Raw genomic sequence first — 26,326 nt, forward strand, 5'->3', positions numbered from 1 at the left:
GCATTTCTGCTTCCTCCTGCTCCCAGTACAGTGACACCCATTGCTTTTTTTAAACATTTTTTTTTTTATTTCATCCAGCTCACACACACAAAGCCTTCCTCTCTCAATGAAAACCAGACGCACACGGCGTCCTCACACTCCGAGCCAAAAGAAAACAACTCCCGGCCGTAGCTAGGCAACTCCAAATATGAGTCATCCCACCGCCGCGCCCTTCATCAACGGATCGGCCGCCCGCCTCTTCTGCGAGGTTCTGTTTTAGAGGCGACGTGAGAATAATTCGACTAGCGACCGGACGTCTGCGTGTTTCATCTGGCAGAGCGAAGTGGCTTCGTTTCTGAGCCGCTTCAGGAAGACAGACGTGCATACGAGGACGGTTTTACTTATTATTCTGTTCCTTGACATCATAAAAAAAAAAAAAAAACTTATCGAAGAAGTTGTAAAATGAAATTTATGACAATGGTTGCATTTTTAAAATGGCATTTTATGTGTAAACAATGAAATAAAAATGTGTTTTAACAATGAAGCTAAACATTCTCTGTGGGGTTTTGGAAGGAATTCACTGGCTCAGTCTGAAAAGTCACGGGAATTATTTATATGAAGGGCAAAGGTCAATTTACTAGAATCCCTTCATTGTCATCATGTCAGTAATCTAATGTGGCGCACTGTCGCCCTCTAGTGGAGGAAGCTATGCCGTGAGGCCATGTACTGTAGGGCTGCACAATATTGGAAATAATTAACATTTTCTAAATGATTGAGATATAAAAAAAAAAATTAATATTTGATTTTTAACCCAGTTGTGTCACTTCCAGTCGGAAAAATAATTATTAGTTAAAATTACTAAATTTCCACCATGCTTTTGAGATTTTTATTTATAAACAGAAGTTCTGAAAATCATGTATCCAGTATTTATTGTTGCTCTATACAAATATCTAATGTACTGAAGTTTCTGGTTGCGATATTGTAGACAGCAGGGTAGATTATTAGTTTTACTCTTTTGTAAGTAAATAGTTCTTTAAGATGCCAGTCTGAGTTTATGTGAGTAATAAAGTTCTCAAATGTTGTGAATGTTGCTTTGAGATTTATTACATTATAGCGGTGCCATTTAAAACCTTTTTCCCCAGCACTCAACTTTTTATTATTATGTTTGGATGCAGCCTTCTAGGAACAGCCAACTTCTTCAGTAATGGCCTTTGGCAGCTTATCCTCCTTATGCCGGGAGTCTAGGCCATAACTATTGCAAGCTTAAATGTATTTATTTTTATTAGTATTATGTAATACTCTAATTATCGGAGAAACAGAATTGGAAGATTTTATTCATTGGGAACCGCAATAAGCAAAAATGGACAGAAATGAACGCTTAAAATGTATCAGTGTGTGTGAAGAATCTATCTAATTCTGCTGCATTCATTAAATACATTCACCTTTTCATTGTGTCTATATTTACTAGGTTGTAGTCCAGAACCTAGTGAGCATGCGCGATTAATTTGTGCCAATTAGTGAGCAGGTGTGTTAGCGGGATGTCTACAAATCAACCAGCCGCTCTTCACTCGGTCCTCGTGTTGTGGTGCGTAGAGAGAAAAATAATCGTCTCTGCAATGTATTTGAAACTGAAAGCATACTGCTTGGGTGTTCCACTTTTATACACCTTATCGACAATAAACCTATCTTCATTAGTCCGGTGTGAGCACACAGCTCACTCCTTCCAGCCAACCTCTCGCTCGGCTCCCCACAATGTCCGGAGCGGTGTTTTAACGACCAGAGTCCCCAGCGACCCCTCCACCACTGCGGCCGCCTACTTCAGCGGCCCAAGGCGCCAGAACCTTGAAGGCGGTGGCTGGACAACGACGAAGCTCCCCGGACTCGGGTCAAAGCGGGGAATTGGAGCCAAGATGGCGTCGTCTTCAAGTTTAGCACCCCGCTACAAACGCTGGCAAACGGAGGGAGGGAGGCTGTTTACTTCTCACGAGGTTCTGGGTGGGAACTGCAGCAGGGGAACCATCAGGCGTGTAGTTCCCGGGGATTTTTACATCACCGGTCAGCTGGAAGCAAACCCCCGACACGGAGGCCATCAGTCAGATTCTGCTGCTACAGGTGAGACTCCTGGCTTCTGCTACTACATGTTGTTGAACGTAGAAAGGTGCTGGCATAATTCTACCTCAATACATGTGACATTTTTTATCAGCAGGGCCGGATGTGGAAGGGTACGGGCCCCTGGGCTACAGCCAGTTTGGTGCCCTGCTCACACAAGTTTCTGTCTCAGACGTTGTTTGCTGTAAACTGAGGTTTTTAAGCTGTGTGCACATCAAAACTGAGCTTTCCCATAATGGCTCTCGCAATTTTCATTTTTGAAAAAGCTTCTCAGAAGCATGCAGTGTTTCTAAAAACGCCCAATAAATACATTTGTTGTCCCTGAATCCGGCGAAGCGTTTAAATACGGGTTTCTGACAGTGCTGAAAGTATAAATTTTGCTTTAATCAGTTTCCATGTTTGGTGAAATGGTAAAATAAAAACCCACATATTTTGTTGCTTCATTATTTAGTTCCCATAGTGCCATCTGCTGGTGGACATTTTTCTGCATTAACTTTTGTTTTTATAGTCAGTCATTGTGTGGTACAGTTGAGAAACGCATCTTCAAACAAGTTCAGACTAAATTATTATTATTACTTTTATTATTATTAATGTGGACAGTATTTCTGAACAATGCTTCCGTGTTTGCTTCTTTGGCTAAACAGAGTTGCACATGTTTTTGTTGGGCGTTTAATTTATTTTATTGATTCAAATTAGCCGTTTTATGAAGATTAAAAATTGAAAAACGTTTTCTATTTAGTTGGACTTTTTGAACTCTAGTCAATTCCCAGAAGAAATGATTGAAATAAAAGCAACTTTTTAAAAAATACTTTGTCTTCAGTGTTTGTTTTTTTTTGAAGAAAGGCCATGTTTCCTGTCAGTCAGGCCCAACGCGCTAATTCATATCCAACACTTGACTGCAACCTCTCTTGTTTCATGATTACATAACTTTTCTTATCAGTGTAATAAGGAGACGTACAGTTGCGTTTCCGTTCCACCCCAGACGTATTCAGATGTCTTGTGTATCCCAGGCCAGATTCGGGACAGCCGGGCGAGCGGCACCGGTCGGCATGCTGGCGGTTCTGAGGAGAGCTGGCGGAAGCTGGAGCCGTCGGTGGAGTGTGGAGATGACGCCATGACTCTGACTGTGAGGAGGAAACGAGCCGTACAACTGCTGCTGGACCAAGGTGAAGCTCGCTCTTCACCCAAACCCTCATCTTTTATAGGTTCTGTTTCATTCTTCCAGTGTTAATGCAAGAAGTCTAGTTGGAAAGAGGAGATGTTGAGGGAAAAACAGTTGGAGAGCCGCAGCATTAGGTCGGCTCGTATGGAAAGCTGTGTAAATAAATATATTTCTCACTGTATCCTGACACTAATATAAAACAAAAAAATCACAAACAAGCATCAGAGATCTACGGGGAAACATTTTTCTTTTGCGTTCCCTTGCAATACGTTTTGCATTCCCTGTTAATAAGCTATTTTGCATACAGTCACAAATGTCAATTTACATTTTATACACATTTAAAGAGCCTCGGTGTTTATTACTAACTCTTGGGTGCAAAAAAATTGAAACTCGATTTCATGTTTGTCTGTCTGTGTAAGGCTGAGATGGAATTGCACATGGAAGCATCTCTTTAAACCAGGGGTCCCCAAACTTTCTCCTGTGAGGGCCACATAACTTGTCCCTTCTCTGATGGGGGGCCGGGGTCAGTTTGTAACGGAAAAAGTGTGACGATTGTAAGAGTGCTAAACATAAAAATGTATTGTTTTTCAGAAAGCACAATCAAATAACCTTTTCTGGATTCTTCAGAGAACAAAAGTCAGGAAATAACACTATTTATGAAATAAATAACCAAATAACACTGGGTTCTCCACATAAAAAAAAGGGTTAGGGTCAATTATATGCATGTATAAAATAGTTACTAACTAGTAGTTAATAATAAAGTTCATTACTAAGGAACATTTATTTTATTGCAAAAGTCCAACTTATCAAATAAAAATGAACATATATGAAAATACTCTGGTATTGTTCAGGGGGCCGGACCAAATGTGGAGGCGGGCCGCATCTGGCCCGCGGGCCGTAGTTTGGGGATCACTGCTTTAAACCATTCAGACCAACACGAAAGAGACTCAATCAAAAACTGTCGGATTATTCAATACTCTGTGATAATAACTCAGAAATAGCCCAAATAGTTTGGATGTATTTTTTCTTTCTTTCCTACTTGCGAAAAGTTTCTGTTTGTATCTTAGGTTTGCGATGCCTTTTTATACTAAAAAAAAAGATGTAAAATTTCAGATATTTCACGAGATATTAACATACATGGAAAAACCTTATAGCAGAAAGTACAACGGCCACCGTAAGAAAGTTTTTCAGTATGAAATTATGCTTCATGAACTGATCAGTACATTAATGCAAGGGAATGCAAAAGAAAACTAAAAATCCTCTCTGTCCCCGAAGGGCCTCCTTAGAGATCTCTTTCAGTATTTTGATAAAAATTTAGTTCACTGATTTTGATGAAAATGATCAAACGTACGATGGGGGTAAGGAAGTAGCCGCCACTGGGGGCAGCATAACATGAGCTCTGCTGTTCCTATTAAAGTACAGTCATTCTCCGTGCTTTCTAAGGATCTCTCAAAGGGTTTTGTTGGTTAAAAACGAGGTGAAAATGTCTGTTTAACCTCGTATTTCTGTCTGGCTAAACCATTTGAGCATTAAGGTGGATTATTTCTATAAGGGGCTGACAAATTGTTACCAATAACAGTTTCACGATAGTTTTTCTTTAAACTTTGTGGCAGAAATGCCATTTTCCCAGATTTCTTTACCAGGATATTTGATTTCAAGAATGAGGGGAGAAACAAGCAGACACACTCCTTTATGTCTCTATTTTATTCCATTTCCAACAATCTAAGCAAACAACGTTATTGTTTTAATCAAAACCAGATATTCAATGTTCTGAAAAGAAATCAGCTGGTCAGACTGATGGGAGTCTAAGTTTCTTAAAAACGGGCTTAACGTGTTTAAAGGGGGGAACAGACCCAGTTTGGAGGGAAAGTTTAATAATGCCTGCTGATATTCACTCAGTGAAGTCTAGATCAATTATGGACATAAAAGGTGGTGGAAGTCGTCAAACTGTCCAAACATATACTGGTACACCAGTAAAACACCCTGCACTTCATTGCATCCGGAGGCTTTGAGTTTGATTTATTGTCGCCATTGATTTTGTGATTACTGCTTAAAGCTTTTAAAAAGACTTTTGTGTAGCTGAAGGGTGTAACAGCTGTTAAGCTGAAGCTTAGACTTGCATTATCTCCAGTTTATTGCATTTGGATAGAGTTGTTGCTTGTAACTGCTTTGTTAGCCAAATGTGTTCTTAAAAAGGATTTCCTGGCTACATGAAGGATCACGTTTCCAGTTTTTGGAAACCAAAATAGTAACTAGAAAGTTGAGATTAACCAAACACGCTTGGATTGTAGTTTTTTTTTTTTTTTTTATTGCTTTGACCTGCTGGAGAAACGGGGATCGACTCCATTCATCATCTGTCTCAGCCGACCAATCATTCTCTCTCCATGATTTCGGCCCAAAGCATGACTCCTCCACCTCCTTGCTGACATCACAGCTGTGTTGGGACGTGGTGGCCGTCCACTGCATCCATCTGGACCATCCAGGGTTGCACAGCAGTCATCAGTGAGCAAGTCTGTTTGAAAATTAATCTTCATGTACGGCTGGGCCCACTGTGACCGTTTCTGCTTGTGAGCTCTGGTTAGGGGCCCAATAGTAGGTTGATGCACTACAAGCCTCTGGAGGATCCTCCACCTTGAGATTCCAGAGGCTCCAGCAGCTTCAAATAACTGTTTGCTGCTTTGTAAAGGCATTTTAACAGCTGCTCTCTTAATCTGATGAATGTGTCTAACAGAAACCTTCCTCATTTTGCCTTTATCTGTACAAACCCATCTTTGTTCTGAATCAGCCACAAATCTCTTCACAGTACGATAACGTTTCAGTTTCGTTAAATATCTAATGTTTTCATACCTTGTCATACGGCACTACACTATCTGATGATTTTTGTCAGCAGAGAGATCCTTTCTCTTTCCCATATTGATTGAAACCTGTGGCCTGCTTAATAATGTGGAACATCCTTCTTAAGTAGATTTCCTTTAATTGAGCTCACCAGACAAACTAATCAACCAGCTCTCTGAAATTAAAGTGATTCAAAGAGCCCTGACATACAATACCATCTAGAAATTTAATAGCACAACAAAAAATTTAATCTTTATGACACTTAAATCCAATTTGCATAATAATTTGGAACACGGTGTAGAATGGGCTGCAATGACAAGCTGAGGACTCTACGTTGTCCATTAAGCAATTGAGAGGAATGTCTCATCCATTTGGTTGCAAGCTGTGTTGTTTTAGGGTAATGTTTGTTTTTTGCTTCATATTTTAAATGTTTTGCCACAGTCGGTCCCCTTTCTAACAAAACATATCAGTTTTACCATGATGAGGCTTCTGTAACCATTTTGAAAATGTGTAGTTTGAGTCAACAGCTGACTGAAAGCAATCCAGAAAAACTGTAAACTTTGTCCATCATTTGTTTTAACTATGTTGCAGTGAACGGCTCATCGATGCCCCTGCTCCATCTGCCTCAGCAGTGTGGCTACTCCGTTCGAAGCTCCTGGAAAGACCTCACTCTGATGGCTCAGTATGACGCCTGCCACATCGTTCGAGAGGTGTGCTGTTGATTTTTAATTCCTATACAAATCGCATCGTCTCATGTATTTTAGGGTTATTAAACCCAAACTTTGACTTCACTGTTTTTAGCTGAAATGACTCAGAGGTGCTCTGGAGTCTTCCTCTGATGCATTAATTGCTAGATTCTTCTCTATTGGGTGTGAAACCTTGTTTTTGGACATATTATTAAAATGCTTCCCCTCAGGATGATGGCTATGTGTTGCCTCTGTTGTGGAGGGGGATTCCCGTCAAGGTTTCCTGCCCAATCTCCCAGCTCCACCTTCAAGGCCAGGGGCCGTCCTCGCTCTGCTGCTCCCTCAACGGCATGATGGTGAAACTGAGAGGACCGACTGCTGTGGAGAACCCGCATATAAACGGTACCGTTTCTTTAAGAATCAGGAAGCGCTCACAAAAAGCATAATCTTTTATTCTAATATCAGGTTACCCTTCTGCCCCACTACAGTTCGGGGTGAATGGACTCCTCTGGGGCTGTTGGCTGAACAGTGTGGTTATACTGTGTACAGACTGGCTGCAGAGACGGTCGTTGCCGTGCCGTTCCTCACTTGTGGTGTAACCGTAAAGGTAAAATTAAAAAAAAAGAGTTTACCAGTCAGTCTCTCCAGTATTTTTGCAAATTCGCGATGACAAAAATTGACGTAAAATCAACAGATGCCGTCATTTAAATGCTAATTTTCCACAAAAATAGTCAAGCATTGGATTTTAAGTGACTAGCTTCCCCCCTGTGGTGGCAGTATTTATTTTTTGAATTTGTACAAAACATATTTACAGAATGGCGCAAAATATCAAAACTCAAAGGATTAACTAATGTACTGTGGTAATTTGGCAGTAGCAGGAATAATTGTTGCTTTGCGACAAAACTGAACCATCTTTATTTTTTAAACCTGCCATAAATTCTCTTTCAGGATGGAAAAAACACACTTCTGCTTAAATTAGGGGAGGAGATTTTCATGTTGGCTTGTCCTAACTCTGCTTTTGGAGAAGTCTCAGCCGCCCATCGGCCTCTGGCTGACAGCCCCACGGATTTCACCAGAAAGCTGCCAAAACCTGAATCCCTCAGGCATTTACTGTTTATGCCGCCTTTCTACTTGGCTCCACCTTACTATCCTCACCCAACATATCACCATAGTTACTCTGAAAATAAAGAACGGGACACCCAGAGTCATCCTGCTCCTCTTTCTGTGGCTCCGATGGCTGACTTTAGTTCCCAGCTGAACTCTCAAGACCATTACTTTCGGTCTCTTAAAGATGTGCATGAAAACTATCGTACCCAAAAGCCTCTTTCATCTAAAGAAAAGTTGGCTAATTTGGGTTCATTACATAAAGACCAAAAGCAGAAACAAGTAGCTCCTCTTTTGGATGTCTCAACGAATAGTTTCTCCCCTACAGCTCTGCCGGTTCAGGTGGCAGCTCCTCATCCCCACCATCCCAGCCATGATTTTAGCTCCCATTACCACTACTACCATCATCCAAAGATCCCTGCTCCTGGCACACCTCAGGGCCCAGGTCCAGGTCTTCCTGGATCACAAACCTCTTCCGATTCTCCGAACCATCAACCTCCGTCTGAGCAGTTTGAGAGTCTGAAAGAGGGACCAACCTGGATTTCTTCACCTGAAGACACCCAAACGAAGAACAAAGTGACAGCAGTTCATTCACCTTACTTTACTCATCCGTTTCCTTTCTATTACTACCCACGTGTTACAAAGGGTGACGTGAAAAGACTGGGGCTTCTCCATCTAGATTGGACTGCAAAAACAAACATGTCTTCAGTACCTTTAAATCCTGAAACGCAAAGTATTAATCCAGAGCCAGAAAAGGAGAAATCCGATTTTCAGCCCAGTTCGAAACCAAAGCTACAAGACAAAGACAAACGTTCGACCTCTGTGTCTCCAGCCCCAGAAAGACCAGATCCCATCGCAGTTCCTCTTGACAAACCAGTGTTCCCCACTCCAGGATTCACGTATAACGCAGATCCCTACAAGTACTACTACCATCCGTACTATAACTACTACCTAAAGTATTATGCACCAGTAGCGTTGCGTGGCGTCTACAACCGTCTGGGTCAAGCTTTGTCAGAATCCTTATCGGTACAACAACCTTCCCACTTGAGATATCAAACCAGTCCCCCTCCCTCTGAACCAGGGTACGACATTCCCAGCAGACTGACGTTCCCCTACTACTATTACTATCACTACTACCTGCCTCAGCTGTTCAGATACTACCAGCAGCTCCATCTTCCAGGAGGTAAAGACTCGGATAAAGATTCTACATCTCTGCTTTCCCCAAATGTGGATTACAGTGACCTGCAGAGGTTTCCTCGTGCTTCTGAGGGCCGTCGTTCCAGCACCTTCAGTCCAGCTTACTCCAACTATATTGCTTGGCACTGCAGTGGGTTTAATGAGAAGCTGGGTGACTACATGAGAGGTAAAGGATTTCATTAGGAATTGTTTGTTTATGCTTAAAATACTTGTTTTTGTATTTTTTTTAGCAGTAAAATTCTGTAGAGATGTGCTGAGGAATCAGTTTGACTGGAGCTGAATCAGGAAATGCACCATGCATAACCAGGAAATGTTTTCTAGGTGTTAGTTCGGTTGACGTGAACTCTGGTGCGTGTAAGAGAAATCCTGCAACCACTAAAATCTGACTCCTCTCCAGTTTACATTTTGAAAAGAAGGACGTTGCGCTCATGTTCAGAGGTTTTTGTGTCGTTTTGTTCAGTAGTTCTTGGTGCAGCGCCGCCACAGGTGAGGAGGGGATCAGGCTTTTCAAAGGCTTTGGTTCATTTGACACAGTGAGGTGTAAAAGTGAACCACACCAGCTGAAATGTAACAAATATTACAACCGTCATCCCAAATTGAACTGAGTCTACCAGTTTTATTGGTGAGAAGACTCCCATAAAATAAATTTGACTTCGTACCACAGCCATATGATGCCTTGAAATTAGTCTCTGTCTCTTTAAGAACTCTATACACTTTCTGACACTCCCCCTTCAGCAGGTCATCACAACAAAGCTTCTCATCATGCCGCTACAGCCGTTCTTAGGAGTACTGTAGTTTGTATGATGAGCTCAACAGACCTGCAGCTCCACCAGGTCTTTGCTAATTGCTGCTGCCGCTAGTCTGGAGGGAACTGAAGCTCCGAGGTGGAGCTTTGGGAAAATGGGCGGTGCGTTTTATGAGCAACCCTGAAAGGTTGCCATTGAAAATGAAAGGATTTTAAAAACGTGTATAAATGGATGAAAACAATGCTCCAGGTATGTTTTTGATGAGGGAATATAAAGTAAAAAAAATAATAATAATCTGGCCAAAAACGTAAATATCTGGGTAACATGTTTGTGTCCTGAAGCGTTAAGGCATCATGTTTAGATGTTACTCATCCCACAAGGATTTATGAGGATGTTTTTATCAAAGCAAACAAAATGAATCAAGTAAAATCATTCCTGTTTTCATTCCCTCCTTTCTTCCCCCTCCACATATGTGATCAGAGTATGACTAATCCAAACGGCCCGCCTCACCCTGCTGCCTTGAACCCGTTTCAGATATTTATTCAGTAACTGTTTTTGGCTGCCGTTCACACATTTTGCCTCTACCTTCTTTCTAAGGAGGAAAAAAACAAAAACCTACCTTGTTGGTACTTGTCCTAAAACCTAGAAACCAACAGCTGAGTTAGTCTGAGGGTTGTTTCAAACACAAATGTTGAAGTTAATTTGTAATGACTCTGTGTACTTTGAGGCGCCATGCTAAGCTACGTCTCACAGGTATGACCTTTGTGTGTGTTGGAGTCAACAGATGGCCGCGCGGGGCTGTGTTTTGTCTTTGCTGTGCCTGACTCTTTGTTGAATCCCTCAGCGGCCCCGCCTGCTCCCTCCTCTGAGGACAGGAAGGCTCCCTGCATGCTGCAGAAGCTTTCCTCAGATCCAGACGTCCACGTTGCTCCCCTGGACGGCTGCAAACATGTAACAAACACTTCTGTTGATCTTGAATTCATTCATAAATTGCTGAATAATTTTTTTTCTGTTTGTATAGATGAGTCATTTGCAGTTAATGAAAATCAGTATTGCGTAAGAGCAGTAAAACAGGATTAATAAAAGGAAAATGATGTAGTCTGGCTTATGCAATCAGAGAAGAATGCTGACTTGGCATTTGTCCCTCATGCAGCCGGATATCGTGAATAAGGGAGAAATGCTACAATAGGTCAGTGTTGAAGAAGATGGTGGTTCAGAGTGCTTTGTCCATGCATGTTGTCAAATTGAGTGGCAGGAGAAAGTGTAGTTCAGGAAATGTGCACATGCAACAGGGGTAACTGTGAACTTTAGCACCAGAAATGAAAATGTTGATGGATCAGATTTTTTTAATTCCCAGGTGAAACGATGGCTAAACAAATGTGTACACTGATTTATACTGCACTACTTTGTTGTGAAGAATTAGTTCTCTAATGTTTGTTTTCATGCATGTTGAGTGACAAGGATTCTGTGTGTGTGACGGGAATCTTTAATTTAAAAAAATATTTTCAGTCAAGGACTGGGTTTGCAAATTAGCCGGGCTAGAAAAGCCATGTACGAAATGATTGCGTTGTTTTTAATATTTAACTCTTAAAAACGGTTGAAGTAGATTAAATAAACTTGAGTTGCACTGTAGGTGGAGTCGGTGCTTCAGGAACTACCACACACATGTTTTCAGCGCCAAGTGTTGCTTTCCTTGTATTTGTACTCCTGAAATAATGATTTTTCTTATGAAGAACTGAAAATAAAGAACATTTGGAAATGGAAAGAAATGACGCATGACCACAGGATGGGCTGGGAAACTGGAATTTTGTGTCTTAAGAGATTCAGCCTCAAACTTTAAAATTGATTAATTTTCCATCTGAGTCCAAACTTGACACCAGAGACATAATGAATTATTATTCTGTATTTTTATGTATTTTTTGCTCTTTTCTTAGATGCCTGGTCAGAGGATGGTCCATCAGCCAGAAGTTCACGGTCTCCTATCAGACAGAGGTTTCTTCCCTGTAAGGTTAGCAGTCGCTCTCTAAGTGCAGCTTGGGTTGAATAGTTGATTCTGTTCTGAATAATATCGCTTTTGTGTCTGTCAAGTTTTCATTCACAGTCATGTTGCTTTAGGTTTATTTTTGCATAGCAAATCATTTATTGTTGCATATTTTGGCCACATCCTGCTGGATGCGGTCTAATATGTAATCTCTTTACACTCGGTAAGAAGAAAAGCATAATATGGTGTAATGCAAAAAGAAAAATCAAACAATTTCACTTGGAAAGGATTGTCTTACTACTGACTCCTTAATAGATTCTGCAGTTGCTGGTACATAATGAAAACCTAAAAGTTTGAAGTGGTTAATTTTGTCACCATGATGTTAGCTAAAGCATTAGCATACTGCTTTCCCTCCTGTTGAACTTTTCCAAATCTAGTCATGTTAATGTTACTATGTTGAACTGATTTAATTGGGATTAAAATGTTGAGAAATTTCACAATTTAATCATTGGGGGGGGGGGGGGGGGGGGAATGTGGTTTTTAGATGTTTGTTAAAGCTGAAAGGCGTTACTTGGATTTGCATTCAGCCTCCCTGGGTCGGTACATTTGTGGAGTCACTGACTCCAGCTACAGTACAAGTCTTACAGGTTTTTCTACCAGCTTTGCATACTGAGGTCATTTATTTATTTTTATGTCCAATTGGTGCTGCAAAATGATTCAGTCTTGAACGGAGAACATCTAGGAGGCAATTTTCATGTGTTTATATCTAAACTGTGACTTGAGAAGTATGTAAACCAGCGGTGCCCAAGTCCAGTCCTAGAGGACTACTGCTCTGCTATTGTTTTACAAGATGTCTGTACATTCTTTAAAAGTCTTAAACTCGTGTATGAATCTAACCTGGGCTCCACTGATCCAAACTATTCCATTGTGACTCTGTTAAATGTTTCCTTGTTGGTAGATCTTCCAAGAACTTATTTATTCTTATTTACCGTATTTTTAGTACTATATGCTACGGTGGCCGACAGGTGCAAATGCGCAGCAAAAGAGAAACATGCAAACAAAAAAAAAAAACACGCGCACAAATTAAATGCGGCAAGCAAAAAGAGAGACGCAAACACCCCCGAATGAAATGCAGCAAATAAAAAGAGAGACGCAAACACCCCCGAATGAAATGCAGCAAACAAAAAGTGTTGAAAACGGAAGTGCTCCAGACCACTAGGGGGAGTCAAAGAAAATAGTATTCATTTCTATGGGACCAGATGCAAGATTCTTCTTCTTCTTCTTCTTGGTATTTATTGGCGGTTGGCAACAAACTTACAGTAGCATTACCGCCACTTACCAGTATGGAGTGTGGTTCGAGATGGTCTATAAACTTTCACTTTCTACCTTTTCCCTCCATTAACTCCTGATTAAACATACCCCCACACATACACACCTGCTTATATTATCCAACTTGCTTATAACTTTATATACCCCTCTTTGATATTCTTTACACATTCACACCCAACTTGCTCTACTCATATCCTATGAAATAGCTTTGTTTTTTTAAGATACCGAATAATTATTTGAATATGTCTACTCCCGAAATCTCTCCTCAAAAATTCTATTAAATTAAACCTTTCTTTAATACCTACACACTCTCTCAGCATGCATCTTCTCTCTTCTTCATACTTTCAACACTCTAAAATAACATGCTCTATTGTTTCAGACTTCTCACAATAATCACACTTTCCAGATGCAAGATTCAGAGAGATACCTTTACTTTCTTTCAAATTTCTTTCTCTGAATCTTGCGTCTGGTCCCATAGAAATTAATACTATTTTCTTTGACTCCCCCTAGTGGTCTGGAGCACTTCCATTTTCAACACTTTTTGTTTGCTGCATTTCATTCGGGGGTGTTTGCGTCTCTCTTTTTGCTTGCCGCATTTAATTTGTGCGCGTGTTTTTTTTTTTTGTTTGCATGTTTCTCTTTTGCTGCGCATTTGCACCTGTCGGCCACCGTAATAAGCAGCTACTTTTTTCTCCACCCTTTGAACCACGCGGCCTTTAGCCCGGTGCGGCTTTTCTGTGGATTTTTCTTCAACCACTAGGGGGGGCTCTTTAGCAGGAAGTGAATCATTGGAAGTCAAAATTTAAAAATCAAAGAAGAAAGTGCTGATTTTCATTTAGAACAAGCACATGCTAGCAGCAGACATGATGGAGAAATGTTTTCAAACTCATACCATCATGGAAACCACACGAAGAAGTTAATATGATGCAGCTTTTAAGTGGAAGGATATCGATCTGGCAGTACAGATCGATAGCCGCTGCGCGTAAACTCGACGTGAACGAATCCTTGGTTCGGCGTTTAGCGTCCTTAATAAATCCAGCAGATTTATTATGGACGCTCCCTCTGCTGGGTCCTTGTGGAAAACCGAGAGCAGCGGAGATACCAGCGGATTATAGCCCGTTGCGGCTTCTGTATCTACGTTTGCAGTTTTTTGTTTTTTTTATATATATATATATATATATATATATATATACTTTGTGGGTGCGGCTTATGGTGAGGTTTGCTCTACAGTCTGAAAAATATGCTATTTTATTTCTACTGCCACCATGTTTCACTGTTAATATAGTGTGGATGTTATGCAGTGCTCATTTTAACCCACACAATGCAACACATGTTGCACTTTCTGTACACTGGCTGCAATAACCACTTCCTGTGACCTTGTAAAACAGTTTTTCTTGCTCCACTGCTCTGTGAAGCAGAGATCCAAGTAGTTCAGTGTCGCGTTCATTTGGTTGCAGTGGATTTATTTTTATTTTATTTTTTTTTTGTTCACGGGAGTGAAGGGAGATAAACAAAAAAATCGTCTAATTGTCAAAGTGAAAATGATGTGTAATTTTGCATTCGCTCCACATTTCTGCTCTACTTTGTTTGAATAATAATAACTTGGCTCTGTGACCAGACGTTTTCTCCCTGGTTAACTTTGTCCTCCTGCAGGTTGATGGTGGGATGCGGCGCCCCCTCCGATCCGGGTGAAGTCAGAACCTCAGCTGAGCCGCCGCCGTCCGCCGTCACCGTCGTTCTGAGGATAGCAACCGGTGAGGCGTCCATTTCTCCATCTGACCCATGAAAAGTCTGAAATGTTGAAAATGTTACTGCTCATGCACATCTTGTCGTTTTTGCTTTGTTATAAAAATCACACACTGAGGTAAGTGTTTTAATATCTGTAGTAGATTTGGGATTTTCAGATTAACGTTTTATTTGAGTAAATTTGCATTCCATAAAGAAAACTAAATTAAAATCTATTTTACAAACCAATAACTTACCAAAAAAATGAATAGACTACCTAATCATAGACTAAGTGAATAATGAAAGATATCTACTATCCATATATACATGAATTGTACTTAAATATGAATATATTTGTTACACAATACATATACACACGACATGACAGTGTATATTTTATAATTTGCCATATTAAGCTCACCAAAAAAATTGATTTATTCCAGTTTCACACCAATAACTGAAACAAATCTAAATGTAACTTTTTCTCTTTAGCACGTTAACAAACCTTGTAAATTATATTTACTCTTAACTTCATGTCTGAATTCCAGAAGGAAAACATTTAATGCTGTACATACCATTTCCAGTGTTTTTACATATACAATATCTTTAAATGTTAAAGTATTACTTTGAGTAAAAGATTTATTAGTTTATTAATAAACCCAACAGCTTTGTTTTTGCGACCAATATGCCAATAATTTTTTTTTTTCCTCATATTTCTGAGCAATATGACAAATGGACCATAACCAGAAACGAGTACATAACATGCAGGCCTTGTGCGTCTCTTAAACCTCTCCCCTCTGTCTCACAGATGCGTCCTTCTCCAGCTTCCACCCTAAAGCTCAGCTGCCCATCAGCCTCCTGCAGGGTGAATCTGTCCATGTGGAGCTCAGCCTGCTGCAGCCTGCTGACCCAACCCTGCTGCTCCTGCTGCACTCCTGCCTGGCTTACACTTTGACCCCGCATGTCTTCTGGATGCTGTTTTATGACCGGTACGGTGTTCACACAGGCTGTGTGGGCTGTGGTTGGTACTGCTGCATGTCTGCGTAACAGCCACACATTGTTAAAGCCCTGCTCCAAACTATGAACGGCTCTTATTTTAGCTAAATCAGGAATGGGTTGTGGCTGCTTGTGCTTGTTTGACATCTTGCAGAATAATAAAGAGCTCGGCTGGAACGTTAATCGTGGCTCTGTGTTCAGCTGTAGCAGCCAGAGTGTGTCGCAGCTTCTTCCTTCCCCTGACCCTCGGCACATCTGGAGGATTAAAGTTTCCAGCTTCCCCTCCCTGCCTCCAGCAGGCTACACCTACAGGACTCCTGGGGGGCCAGCTGCACCGGAGGACCCAGAGGTAGGGACAGAACCGGCTCCGATTCTTCTGGGCCACGTCCACACCAGAGTAAGACTGTGCTGTTAAGACGGAAATCAACCAGAAGGTCATGTTTGGTTTTAGTGGCGGAGTGGAGCTGCGTTTCCATTAATCATAGAATTGCGCTACTTGAAATGACGAAAATAAACTCGCTTACTGGAAACAATTTCCAAAAAACTCACGTTTTTCAGTAAAGTTTTTGCACTGGGATGAAGTGGTTTTTCAGCTGAATCAAAATAGCTTTATTCTGCAATGAAACACTTTTTTTTTCCTGCATCACACCAGTCACATGATCAACAGATGGGTGTTTGAAACACAAACGCGCAACAAAAGGTATAAAAAAAACTTCTAGAAAATGGTTAGTTAGTCATGCTAATCATCCTAAATGCTAATCCTACAGACAACTAAACAGAAAATAGTAAGTTGTTTTTAAAGATAACATTGTGCTACGTTGACTACACTTGTTAATTTTGACCCTGAAGAACAAAGTCAGTATTATGATGTAGAACTTTTAGAAGAGCAATAACAAATATAAGATGTCTATATGTGTATATAAAATATAACTATTATATGATTGCAAAAACTCTTGCGTTGGTCTAATGTAGTTGCATCTGTACCAGATCCCGTAGAATTTTTATTGTGTTTGTAGGTTTTCAGTGACTCAGAGAAAAGCTTCCTGACTTTGACTCTATTAGAGAAAGTCACTGTTTTTTATTTCATGCAAAATGACTCCTAAGCTTGTTGCCCTTTGAACTTCTGCTTGTTTTGCTTAAATTTATCAGTGAAAGTTGAGATGAGATCCGTGTAATTGGCGCATCTCTGGTAGGGTAAACGTCATGCACAAACCTGTGGTGGGTGCAACCAGGTCGGCTTCGCCTCACTGTTGCTATGGACGCAGGCTTGCACGCTCAGTCGCATGTAGCGCTCTGTATCAAAGACCCCGTCACCTGGATCCTCTAATGCTGCTCATGGTGGAAACTGTTGGATAAGATCAGGGCAACCTGCTGCTGTTGATGCCGTGGTGACATTTTCCAAATCTGCTGTAATCAAGTCACAGTAAACTGTTCAGGTCACGGAGAATATTTGTGAAGTCTTACTCTGGTGTGAAAGGCAGGCCTTAGATTATGTTGCCACACCATGAGAAGATGATCGTAATGTAAAATCTTTTCTCCTCCCATCAGGTTTACTTCCTGTGCCACACAGAGCTGTGCTCAACTGTTTATGGTGACTGTGGTGTGAGCTGCAGCAACGGTAAGCGATAAAGTTGTAGCTTTAGGTTTAATCTATAAAGATCCTTCAATATTTGTCCTTACAAATATATTTTTTAATATGACTCTTTTTCCAATCACCAAAAAAACCAACATAAAGCACATTTTTTCCTGCAGATTGCAACATTCCTACATATCTGTTTCTTTTTACTCCTGGTAGTTTAACCAGCTGAAATTTGCTTGCGCATTATTTTTAAAAAGCTAATTCAGACTTTTTTTTTTTACCAGTTAAATATTTCTTTATTAACTACTGGTGTCAAGGAATGAAACGGAAATGATGACGATCTAATCTTTTGGCTTGCCTCATCAAAAAGAAAAACGGCTTATAGTCCAGAAATGACGGCAGGTCCAACTTTGAGGACCTTTATGTAGTCTGGTCCTTCAGTGTGTCTCACAAGGTCAAAGGTTGTTGCACGTAGCGACTTCTCAACCTGCAGGGTTTGATCGTTTCAGTTGAATGAGGATTTTCTTTTTTTAAAGATTTATATCTTCACACCAGCTCTGATTCTTGGTCAGTTGTTATATTCTGGTCTGAATGCGTCATCATCCCAGTTGAAACTAACTGTATTTAAATATCCTTCATACATGACGGCTATGCGACTCGCTATATATTTTAAATCACTATTGCGTTATTTTTTTTACTCAAACACGTCTTCTGAAAAAGCTCAGACTTGAAAGTGTTTTTATTTTTGCACCATTTTTACCTTTTATTTCATGTATTCAGCATGGCTTTTTTAAAAAAAAAAAATCTTTGCAGGTCCCAACACTGATGTAACTGGATGAAATAAAGACACTTTTACACATTTGACTTATTTCTGTGTTTTATCAAAAATGTGTAAAAATTGTCTATTTTGAGGGGGAGAAAAATACATTTGGACATAATTCAACTTTCCTTGACAGTCGTGTTATCCTTGAAACAAAGATGAAACTTAAAATATAATTTTTATGAAAAGCTTAGGGGAATCCCTTTCACCTTCAAAACGTTTAGTGTAGGAACCAGGTGTGTGTGTGTGTGTATAGAAATGCCCTCGGTTATTACAACACTGAACTAATTAGGTGGCTGTGATTTACAAAGTGAGCATTCATTGGATGAAATTAAAATTTTTGAACATGGAAGAAAAGCTTTGACTCTAGCAGTGGCTGGTGAAGGTCAGACATTTAAAGTAAAATTTGTCACCCCCAATATTTAGGTTTTAGGACCCTAAATATTGGGGGTCTTCCAATATTTCGTCCTCTTTAAAACATGGCAGAATATTTAAAGAACGTCCTTTGCTGAAGCAGACCAGGAGTCTCGTGCATCAGTGTGAAACTGTCGTACTAAAAGTTTGCAGTACGACGAAATTAATTTGATCTCTGCCCCTAAATGCTTATGAAATTTCATAGAAATAACCAGGTGTCCAAACAACCATGAAGACGGCCGCCGTTTGTAGTTTGTTTCCAACATTTACATATTAACAAAATACATTTTATTTTAAATGGGCCTTTCAGGTCCCACAAACGTCATCTTAAAGAAACTAAAAGCAACATAGTTGATTCGTAAAAAGTTGGAGTAAAATGATATGTTGATCAAAGTAAAAATGATTTTAAACAGATGAGTTCTCAGCCCCGATTTTAATAACAGCATGCCAGAGTGGTTTGTTTTTTTTATTCCAGTACAGAACATGCCGCTTCATTTGTTTGCACATTTATAGAATGGAAACGCTTTCTATTCACAAAGAAGATTCATTTCCAGACTTTACCGTTGCAGCAAAGTGGCTCGGATCATGTTCTGAAATCGGCTAATTACTTCAAATCACAATTAAATTTCTGTGGCCTGTTCTGCCACAGTGCAGGGAGAACCTCATGCTGACATTTATATGAACAGTTTCTGGTTCGCTTTTGGAGAACACAGCGCCAAACAGATGACCGTTTTCTACAGCTCTCTGGATCTGTCCTCGCTTTTGTCACCTGGTTTGGCCGTTTCAGAGACGAACGGGATCAAGCACATTGTAAAAGTAGCCAACAAAGTTACAGGCTTTAGATTACCTGATTTAGTAGAAAAATTTTAAAGACTTCTACAAAAAGAAGACATTGTCCTACTCTCCAAATCTCCCACTTCTTGGTGAATTTCAGCTTCTGCCATCTGGGAAGAGATTCAGGCAGCCCAAATCAAGAACCAACAGATGGAGAAGATCTGATTAGCCAGGCTATTATTCAGATTTCAAATGTAATCAGGCTCTTATTGATATTTGTACATAAACTTTTAACTGTTTTGCCAATGTTTTTTCTTTTTCTCTCTCCTTGCTGCAAGGAAACTTTTCTAAGTGGACAATAATAACGACATACTGATGTATGATATAATGTACAACACAAACTTTCAAAAGCACGACTAGCTCAGCCTGAATCCTTTTGTTATAACTTCATGGTGAACTTTCTATTTTAAATAAACACAAAGCACTGAGAACCGTAGAGAGTGACTGGAACATTTCTGTATTTCTGTGTGTGGGAACCCTAAACTTCTCTGTTCTTGGGATATACTACTTCCACTGTTTTCAAATGGCTTTTTGCCAGACTTTCCTGGAAGAAGTTGATCCTAGAGTAGGTTTTTAATCCACCAGTTTTATTTATGGCAGAATTTCTAAGCATTTTTTTTAAACCAAAAATCTGGTGGATTCAACAGGAAATCTGCACCAGCTCTCTACTCTCCGTCCTTGTACTATAGCAGATCGTCTGTCTTTTCTTGGCGTTTCTCGATCGGAGACTATTTCGTCCTTGGCCCTTATCACAAGCGTTGCTGCCAACAATTCTCGTCTTGGCAACATGATTCTGTAGCATAAGCCTTAAAAAGGCGGTGGCCCTCTGTTGGATGCGTTTGCACGTCCTGAAGCTGCCTTCCCTGCAGCCTTGTGATTCAGAAAACTGCAGTTTTCAGCATTACAGCAGCAAGAGGCTGCTGTTCATGGGGGAGTGTTCAGTGTTCATGTCATTATGTCTCTTTGGCCTGAAGAAAGCTTCTGTAATTGTGCAGTCAGATGAAAACCTATCGGACGATTGTGCAGTAAAGATGAAAACCGCTTGATGTCTGCAGCTCAGACACCAGAGGGGTGACATGAAGAGAGTCTGAATAATTGACTGAGGCGCTTCAGTCCCGATGAATCTTTGAACTGAACAGGGCGGCGCAGATGACTTGTGTGATCTGTGAAGGAAACGAGGGTTAAAACGGTTTGGCCCGGTGAGGTCAGTGGAACATTTTGCCTGCTTGCGAAGCAAATTGAATTACTCGAACATAAGTTTCACACTTGTTTACTTTCGCACGGGTCAAACAGTCGACTATTCATGGCTGTATCTCAGGTGAAATGTTTTTCCCTAAACAGACGGGCAGAATTTGCCTACCAAAAGAGCTCCGGTTCCAACGAAGGCGCCAGTCACCAACGGTGCGCGTTGGTCAATGAAGCTTTTGATGCTCTCTTGGCATGCCGCCTGAAAAGGAGAAGGTATAACACTTAACGTTTTTAATTTAGGAGTTTCCAGGATTAGGTGCTCAGAGGTCTCCCTGCCGATGCGTGGGTCTTCCTCGGGTTTTTTCCTCCCACTTCCTCCCACGGTCGGAAATGAGTGAATGAAAATATTTTTGCATCCACCGGTGTGGGGAGAAAATGTTCCTCAAATAAACATGAAGTCTTTGAAATGGACTATTCAGAGTTGTGAAAACATTTGCTTCCCTACAAATTTCATCTGCTTTGGAAAGTGAGATGATTTTTATCCCTCTGTACTTTACAGAAATGCTTTATTTAAACCACGTTAGGTTGAGCGGCCTGTTTTTGGCTTTTTCACAGCATCTTAATCGGATTTAGGTTTGTAATTTGGCTAAGAATCTAAAACCTCAAGGTAGAAATCTTTAGTTATAAATGACTAAAGATTTAGGGTATCTACCAGTAGACCTGTCACAATGAATCAATGGCACAAATTAAAACAAGCTCAGTTTCCATTTGTATGATTTATCTTTTATTTTTTTTTTTGTCTTCTACCAAACACTGGATGATAAAAGTCTTCAGACTACTGCTTTGGTCTCAACATTTTTTGAGGAACGATTTAGTTTAGAGACGTCATAATTCATTTTGTTTCAGTTTCTGCTCATTTTGGATATTTAAAATGTCTCCCAGTTCCAGGGTTGAACGTCCTTTGGATATTTAAAGCTTATTGAACTTTGAGAATGTGTTATTGCATTATTACACCTTTACCCTTGAAAACGGTCTCAGAACAACAATGTTACCATTTATCACAATAACTTGTGTGACAATTTATCGTCCAGCTAAATTTATCGTGACATTTCTACCTAGCAGGTATTTTTATGTTCTGCTGAAACCAGTTGTGGTTTTCTTTGCCTTAATCTCTGGATTACTCGCCCTCATGATGAAGTTCTGTCTGGACCAAGCATGGTGGATTATTTTTGATGAAACACCAACTTACATGCCTCGTCGCATCATCCGCCTTCGGGCAAGTCTTCTTAACCATCTCGGTTAGTTGGACTCCGGCCGATCCGCAGCAGTGGAGCTGTAGAGGAGAGAAGGAAGATGGAGGAAAACACGAGCTCATCAAAATTTATTCAACTCAATAAATTTTAATTTTAACAACCATCAGTTGATTTGTTCGGTGTATTCGACTTTCACAAGTAACTCGCGAATTATAATCTGAATTCCGCCCCTTCCTCTTTTCTCTTCTTCTCCCTTCTACAGTTTATATATTTATTCTTTGGGTTCTTGAAACCCAAAGGTTGTGGTCATTAAGCGACAAATGCAACCAGTTTAGAGCTACTGAAATTCTTAAAAGGAAAATGCTAAATAAATTAAATGACCGTTTCGGTTTTCCTACCGTTGCAGTGAGCGCTTACCAAATCATGGACGAATTTGAGAGTAGCGGCCACCGTTTCGTCTTTATTCTTCTCGTAGAGTTTATATACGTCGCTGTACAACTCTCCAAACTTCTTTCCAACCTTATCGATTTAAATTCAACGATTAGAATACGAAGTATCGAATCTTTACCAACATCTGAAGACGTTTGATGTTTTTTTTTTTTTCTTTTCCTGCTTACCGTGTCCTTGCTGGTATAAGCAAGCGCTCCTACGGCGATTGTGGCCACAGCCAGGAGGAAGAGGAAGACACAGAACTGAAGAGAAATGAAAGGATAAAACGAACGATTTGAAGCCTGACGAGTCAGAAAATGATATGGTTTAAAAACGAACCTGTCAATACAGCAGATTTTACTGGAAAACTAGTAAACCGTTGGAGTCGGTTGAATCATCTTTGATGTTTGATCTCAACCTTTGTTCATCAGAATGTCTTTGGTATTGTAGTGACATGAAACGTCAGAAGTATGAGTACTTGATACTTTCTGACCTAGACTGTGGAGGAGTGAGGGCCTCCACCATGACATTAAACCGAGCAGAAGACAAACCATCCACTCTTTTAGTCTGAGGCCGTTTGGGAAAATTTGTTGATATGATGGACTGATGGTTCCCCAGCCAATCTGTTCTTTCAGGAGCCCATTTCTGAGGTCAGACACTGACGTTGGACAAGAAGGCCTGCCTCCCTGAATCCACTCAACTTCATTGTGCATTTGAGTGGACAATTGGAGGTTTATTTTAATTAATAGTAGTAGCTTTTGTTAATTTCTTACTTTGGCTTTAGGTGGAGAATTACGTATACATCGATCAGGTAACAAATACTCAACATTTGAGTGTATGCATTTTCAAGAATATACATTCAATTGTTGGACAACTGTTTGGTTTTCTCCCAACTTTTGCTGTCGCCGTTTAGCACGAGTGCCGCCCTGCACGTTGCGTGGCGCCGTAACTTGCCGACAGTTGACGTAAACCTTTCAGTTTTAGAAACACAATATAACTCCAGTTTTAGTTCTCACCCATTAGTTTTTATTTTCACTGAACAAAAATGTTTGTCCAATTTCAGTTGTCGTTTGTTTTTAGTCAACTATAACAACCTCGGTCAGAACCTCTGCATTCAGTGACGTAGATGAGCAACCAAATACTCTACGAAGCACAGATCACTATGAATGAACATGTGTGTTGTTTTCCTCAAAATACTACTTTGCATATGTTGGTACAACGCAGCACAAACCGCTTCTGGCCAGAAAGAAATGATTTGTTGTTTTGGAACAATCTCTTCCAGAAAACATAAACACAACTGGAACCTATTTTTATTTATTTAAAGTGACGAGGCAAAGACTTTCAGAAGTTGTTGATTAGAAAGTTCCAAATTTAGTTTCCAAGACAAATTTAACGCCACAGTCTGATTCTAAGTGACAGAAAATCAATTTTTGCATTAATTCTCTGATTGCTTAGTTGATAAACTAAAAGGTAGTTCTTTTGTGGTTCTTTCTTTGTTAATCTCCAAACTTTCCCCTTAAGGTCGCATCAGGAATTGAGTGTTACAGGTTATGCGTGAACGGCTTGATTTTAAATTTCAAATACAGACATTAACATAACTTTTGACAGGCCTGTAGACGTCCTTTAATGTTAATTATACTTCATTCTCATTTCCTTTGGGGGTTTCTCTTAAAGTGGATAGATTTCATGTTTTAGTGTAATTGCTAAATAAGGTAAATCTTAATTTTGCCAGGAAATGGTGATTAATTACTTAACTCCCAAGTGAAGTAGATATTTTTAAAATGTAAACCTCCTTTTGTAGCATAAAATAAGATTTCTTTCTGATTCAGTAGTTTACCCTTCAGACCGAATATTGACTTTAATAAAAATAAGAAATCTCACCACTTGGAGAGCAATTTTATTGTCATTGCAGGCAGCATGCTCTCCAAAAATCCCCAAAGCCACCATTACAGAGCCGAGGATTACCAGGATGTAGACGACTGGTGAGGTAGAAAACAGGAAATGAGGTTAGTCCAATGCAAAAAGAGGTGGGAGGCTTTACAGTAACAACTCATTTACTTACTGACCTATGTGAAAGATATTTGAGTCGATTCTTGCTTTGTTGCCATCGTTTACATTGAACATGTCTCTGGCGTTGTCTTGGAAATTCAGCCACAGGCCAAACACTAAAGACGCGAACCCCAAAACCTACAAAAGAGAGACGACGACGTTGAAATCTGTTGGTTCAGGTGCATTTCAAGATATTAGACCATCAACAGATCATTGACTTTTTGTCAGCAATACAGCTTAGAAAGTAAAACATGCATTTCTCCAGAGAGATGAATTTTAAGCAATATATAGTTATAGTTGTAGCTCAGGGAAGCCCAAAACCGTTTCCAAGAATGATTTCATTTTAAATACAGAGTGGTGCCACGCAATCGAGACAGCTGACGCACAAAGGTCATCGCTAAGGAAGCTGGTTGCTCACACAGTTGTACAACCAAGCATATTAATGAGAAGTTAAGTGTAATAAAAACTGTGGTTTTAAAATAAGATGTAAATTAGCCCTGTGAAGTCTACTAACCCGGACTGACCACTTCAGGCTCAGGAAACCTGTGTGTGTGTTTCGATTTAATAAGCTGATTAGGCGAAGACATCAATGTTTAAGTCTTGAATAATGTTGTTTTTTGAGGCATTGAATTACCTGTAAGCCATAGCCATCAAAATGACAAGAAAAAAAAAAGGCTTGAAATATTTCAACTCTGTGCTGAATCGTGATTACGCATTAATGAACAGGGAAATTAATTTATCCAGGAATTAAAGCTATGTGGATTTGGGGGGTTTTGTGTGTAGGTGTGTGTATTTATACATACAGTATGTGTTTATGTACATATTATGTATGTATATATATGATTATACAAGTCAAACTTCGTCATACGCTTTTTCAGACACTGAAACCAAACTTGTGGTGTATTTTGAGTATATCTGGTAACTGTATTGTATTTACACTTAGAATATTAAATATTAAAGTTTAACTTTTAGTATGTTTTGCTGGTGAAACGTCTGAAATAAAAAATTTATCATAACGTACAAACTCCACATTTTGAAGCGAGTTACAAAATGCTGAAATTTTATCACATTTTCCAGCCTGTATTTAAACACATCACTCTTCAGTAAATCGGAACTTTACTTTTTTTTGGGATCCAATTACTTTAATAAATTCATGTTTTGATTTGTTTCTCTCATTCTCTGTAACTGTAATGTTCCACACGTTTGAGCCTTTTATTTGTGTTTATATAAGCCAGACTTACCGTGAAGATTATGTTGAAAACGATGAGGATGTATTTGCACACGACCCCGCATCTATCCGCAACGACGTCAATTTGAAAGCTGGTTTCTGTCGATGGCTTCATTGTTGTGAGACTCAACGGACAAATATATATATATATATATATATTTTTTTTTTTTTTAATTAAAACTAAGCACAAGCAGTTACTAGTTAAGTTGCTGGTCTCATCCTCCTGAAACGTGAAGACTGTAAACGTTTGAGCTGTAAGTGAAATGATTGACGTAGAGTCGCTTGTTCAGGTGTTGGGAGCGACAGACTGAGCTTTCTAATAACACTGGGCTCATTTTGACCCAAACATATGGAGGCTCCGCCCCTCGGCTCCAAGCCGGGCTTCTCATTGGCCAGGAGGTGTGGCTCGCGCAAGCAGGAGGCTTCAGGACGAGAAGTGATTGGGCGTGCAGGTGCATCAAGCCGTCACGCTCTTACAAGGGTATTCAAATATGTTTTATGGAGCTAAAATATTAAAAAAAAATAATAATAATAATCTCAAGCAAAAATGAGTGAGTTTAATAATGAAAGTTTTTTAAACAACTTTTTTCTGTTTAAAAAAAATCATTACAATTCAAAAAGTTTTAACCACTTTTTTTATTTATTTATTTATAATTGAGAAGTATTTTTTTTTCGTCTGAAGC

General features: G+C 39.8%; 2 protein-coding genes across 3 annotated transcripts; one reads left to right on the top strand and one right to left on the bottom strand.

The window, feature by feature from the left end:
* The first annotated feature begins 1,519 nt into the window (after nt 1–1,519).
* LOC111611566 lies at nt 1,520–20,660 on the top strand. 2 transcript variants are annotated; one of them, XM_023348499.1, is made up of 13 exons: nt 1,520–2,091; nt 3,099–3,254; nt 6,677–6,795; nt 7,002–7,173; nt 7,260–7,378; nt 7,720–9,238; nt 10,663–10,769; nt 11,753–11,826; nt 14,782–14,882; nt 15,662–15,842; nt 16,051–16,198; nt 17,398–17,467; nt 18,242–20,660. In XM_023348499.1, exons 1-13 carry the CDS (start codon nt 1,596–1,598, stop codon nt 18,265–18,267), a joined length of 3,288 nt encoding a protein of 1,095 aa, XP_023204267.1. In that variant the 5' UTR covers nt 1,520–1,595; the 3' UTR covers nt 18,268–20,660. The 2 variants fall into 2 exon arrangements, with proteins under 2 accessions (XP_023204267.1, XP_023204266.1); XM_023348498.1 differs by having other exon boundaries at nt 16,004–16,198; nt 18,242–18,283.
* LOC102223578 (CD9 antigen-like) lies at nt 20,063–26,111 on the bottom strand. Its single transcript, XM_005810914.2, has 8 exons — nt 25,657–26,111; nt 24,433–24,553; nt 24,248–24,345; nt 22,555–22,629; nt 22,355–22,456; nt 21,934–22,017; nt 20,857–20,943; nt 20,063–20,659 (listed from the first exon to the last, which is right to left on the bottom strand). Exons 1-8 carry the CDS (start codon nt 25,756–25,758, stop codon nt 20,606–20,608), a joined length of 723 nt encoding a protein of 240 aa, XP_005810971.1. The 5' UTR covers nt 25,759–26,111; the 3' UTR covers nt 20,063–20,605.
* Between the last annotated feature and the right edge of the window lie 215 nt (nt 26,112–26,326).

Source organism: Xiphophorus maculatus, chromosome 16 (assembly GCF_002775205.1).
Source record: "Xiphophorus maculatus strain JP 163 A chromosome 16, X_maculatus-5.0-male, whole genome shotgun sequence".
Lineage (NCBI taxonomy): Eukaryota > Metazoa > Chordata > Actinopteri > Cyprinodontiformes > Poeciliidae > Xiphophorus > Xiphophorus maculatus.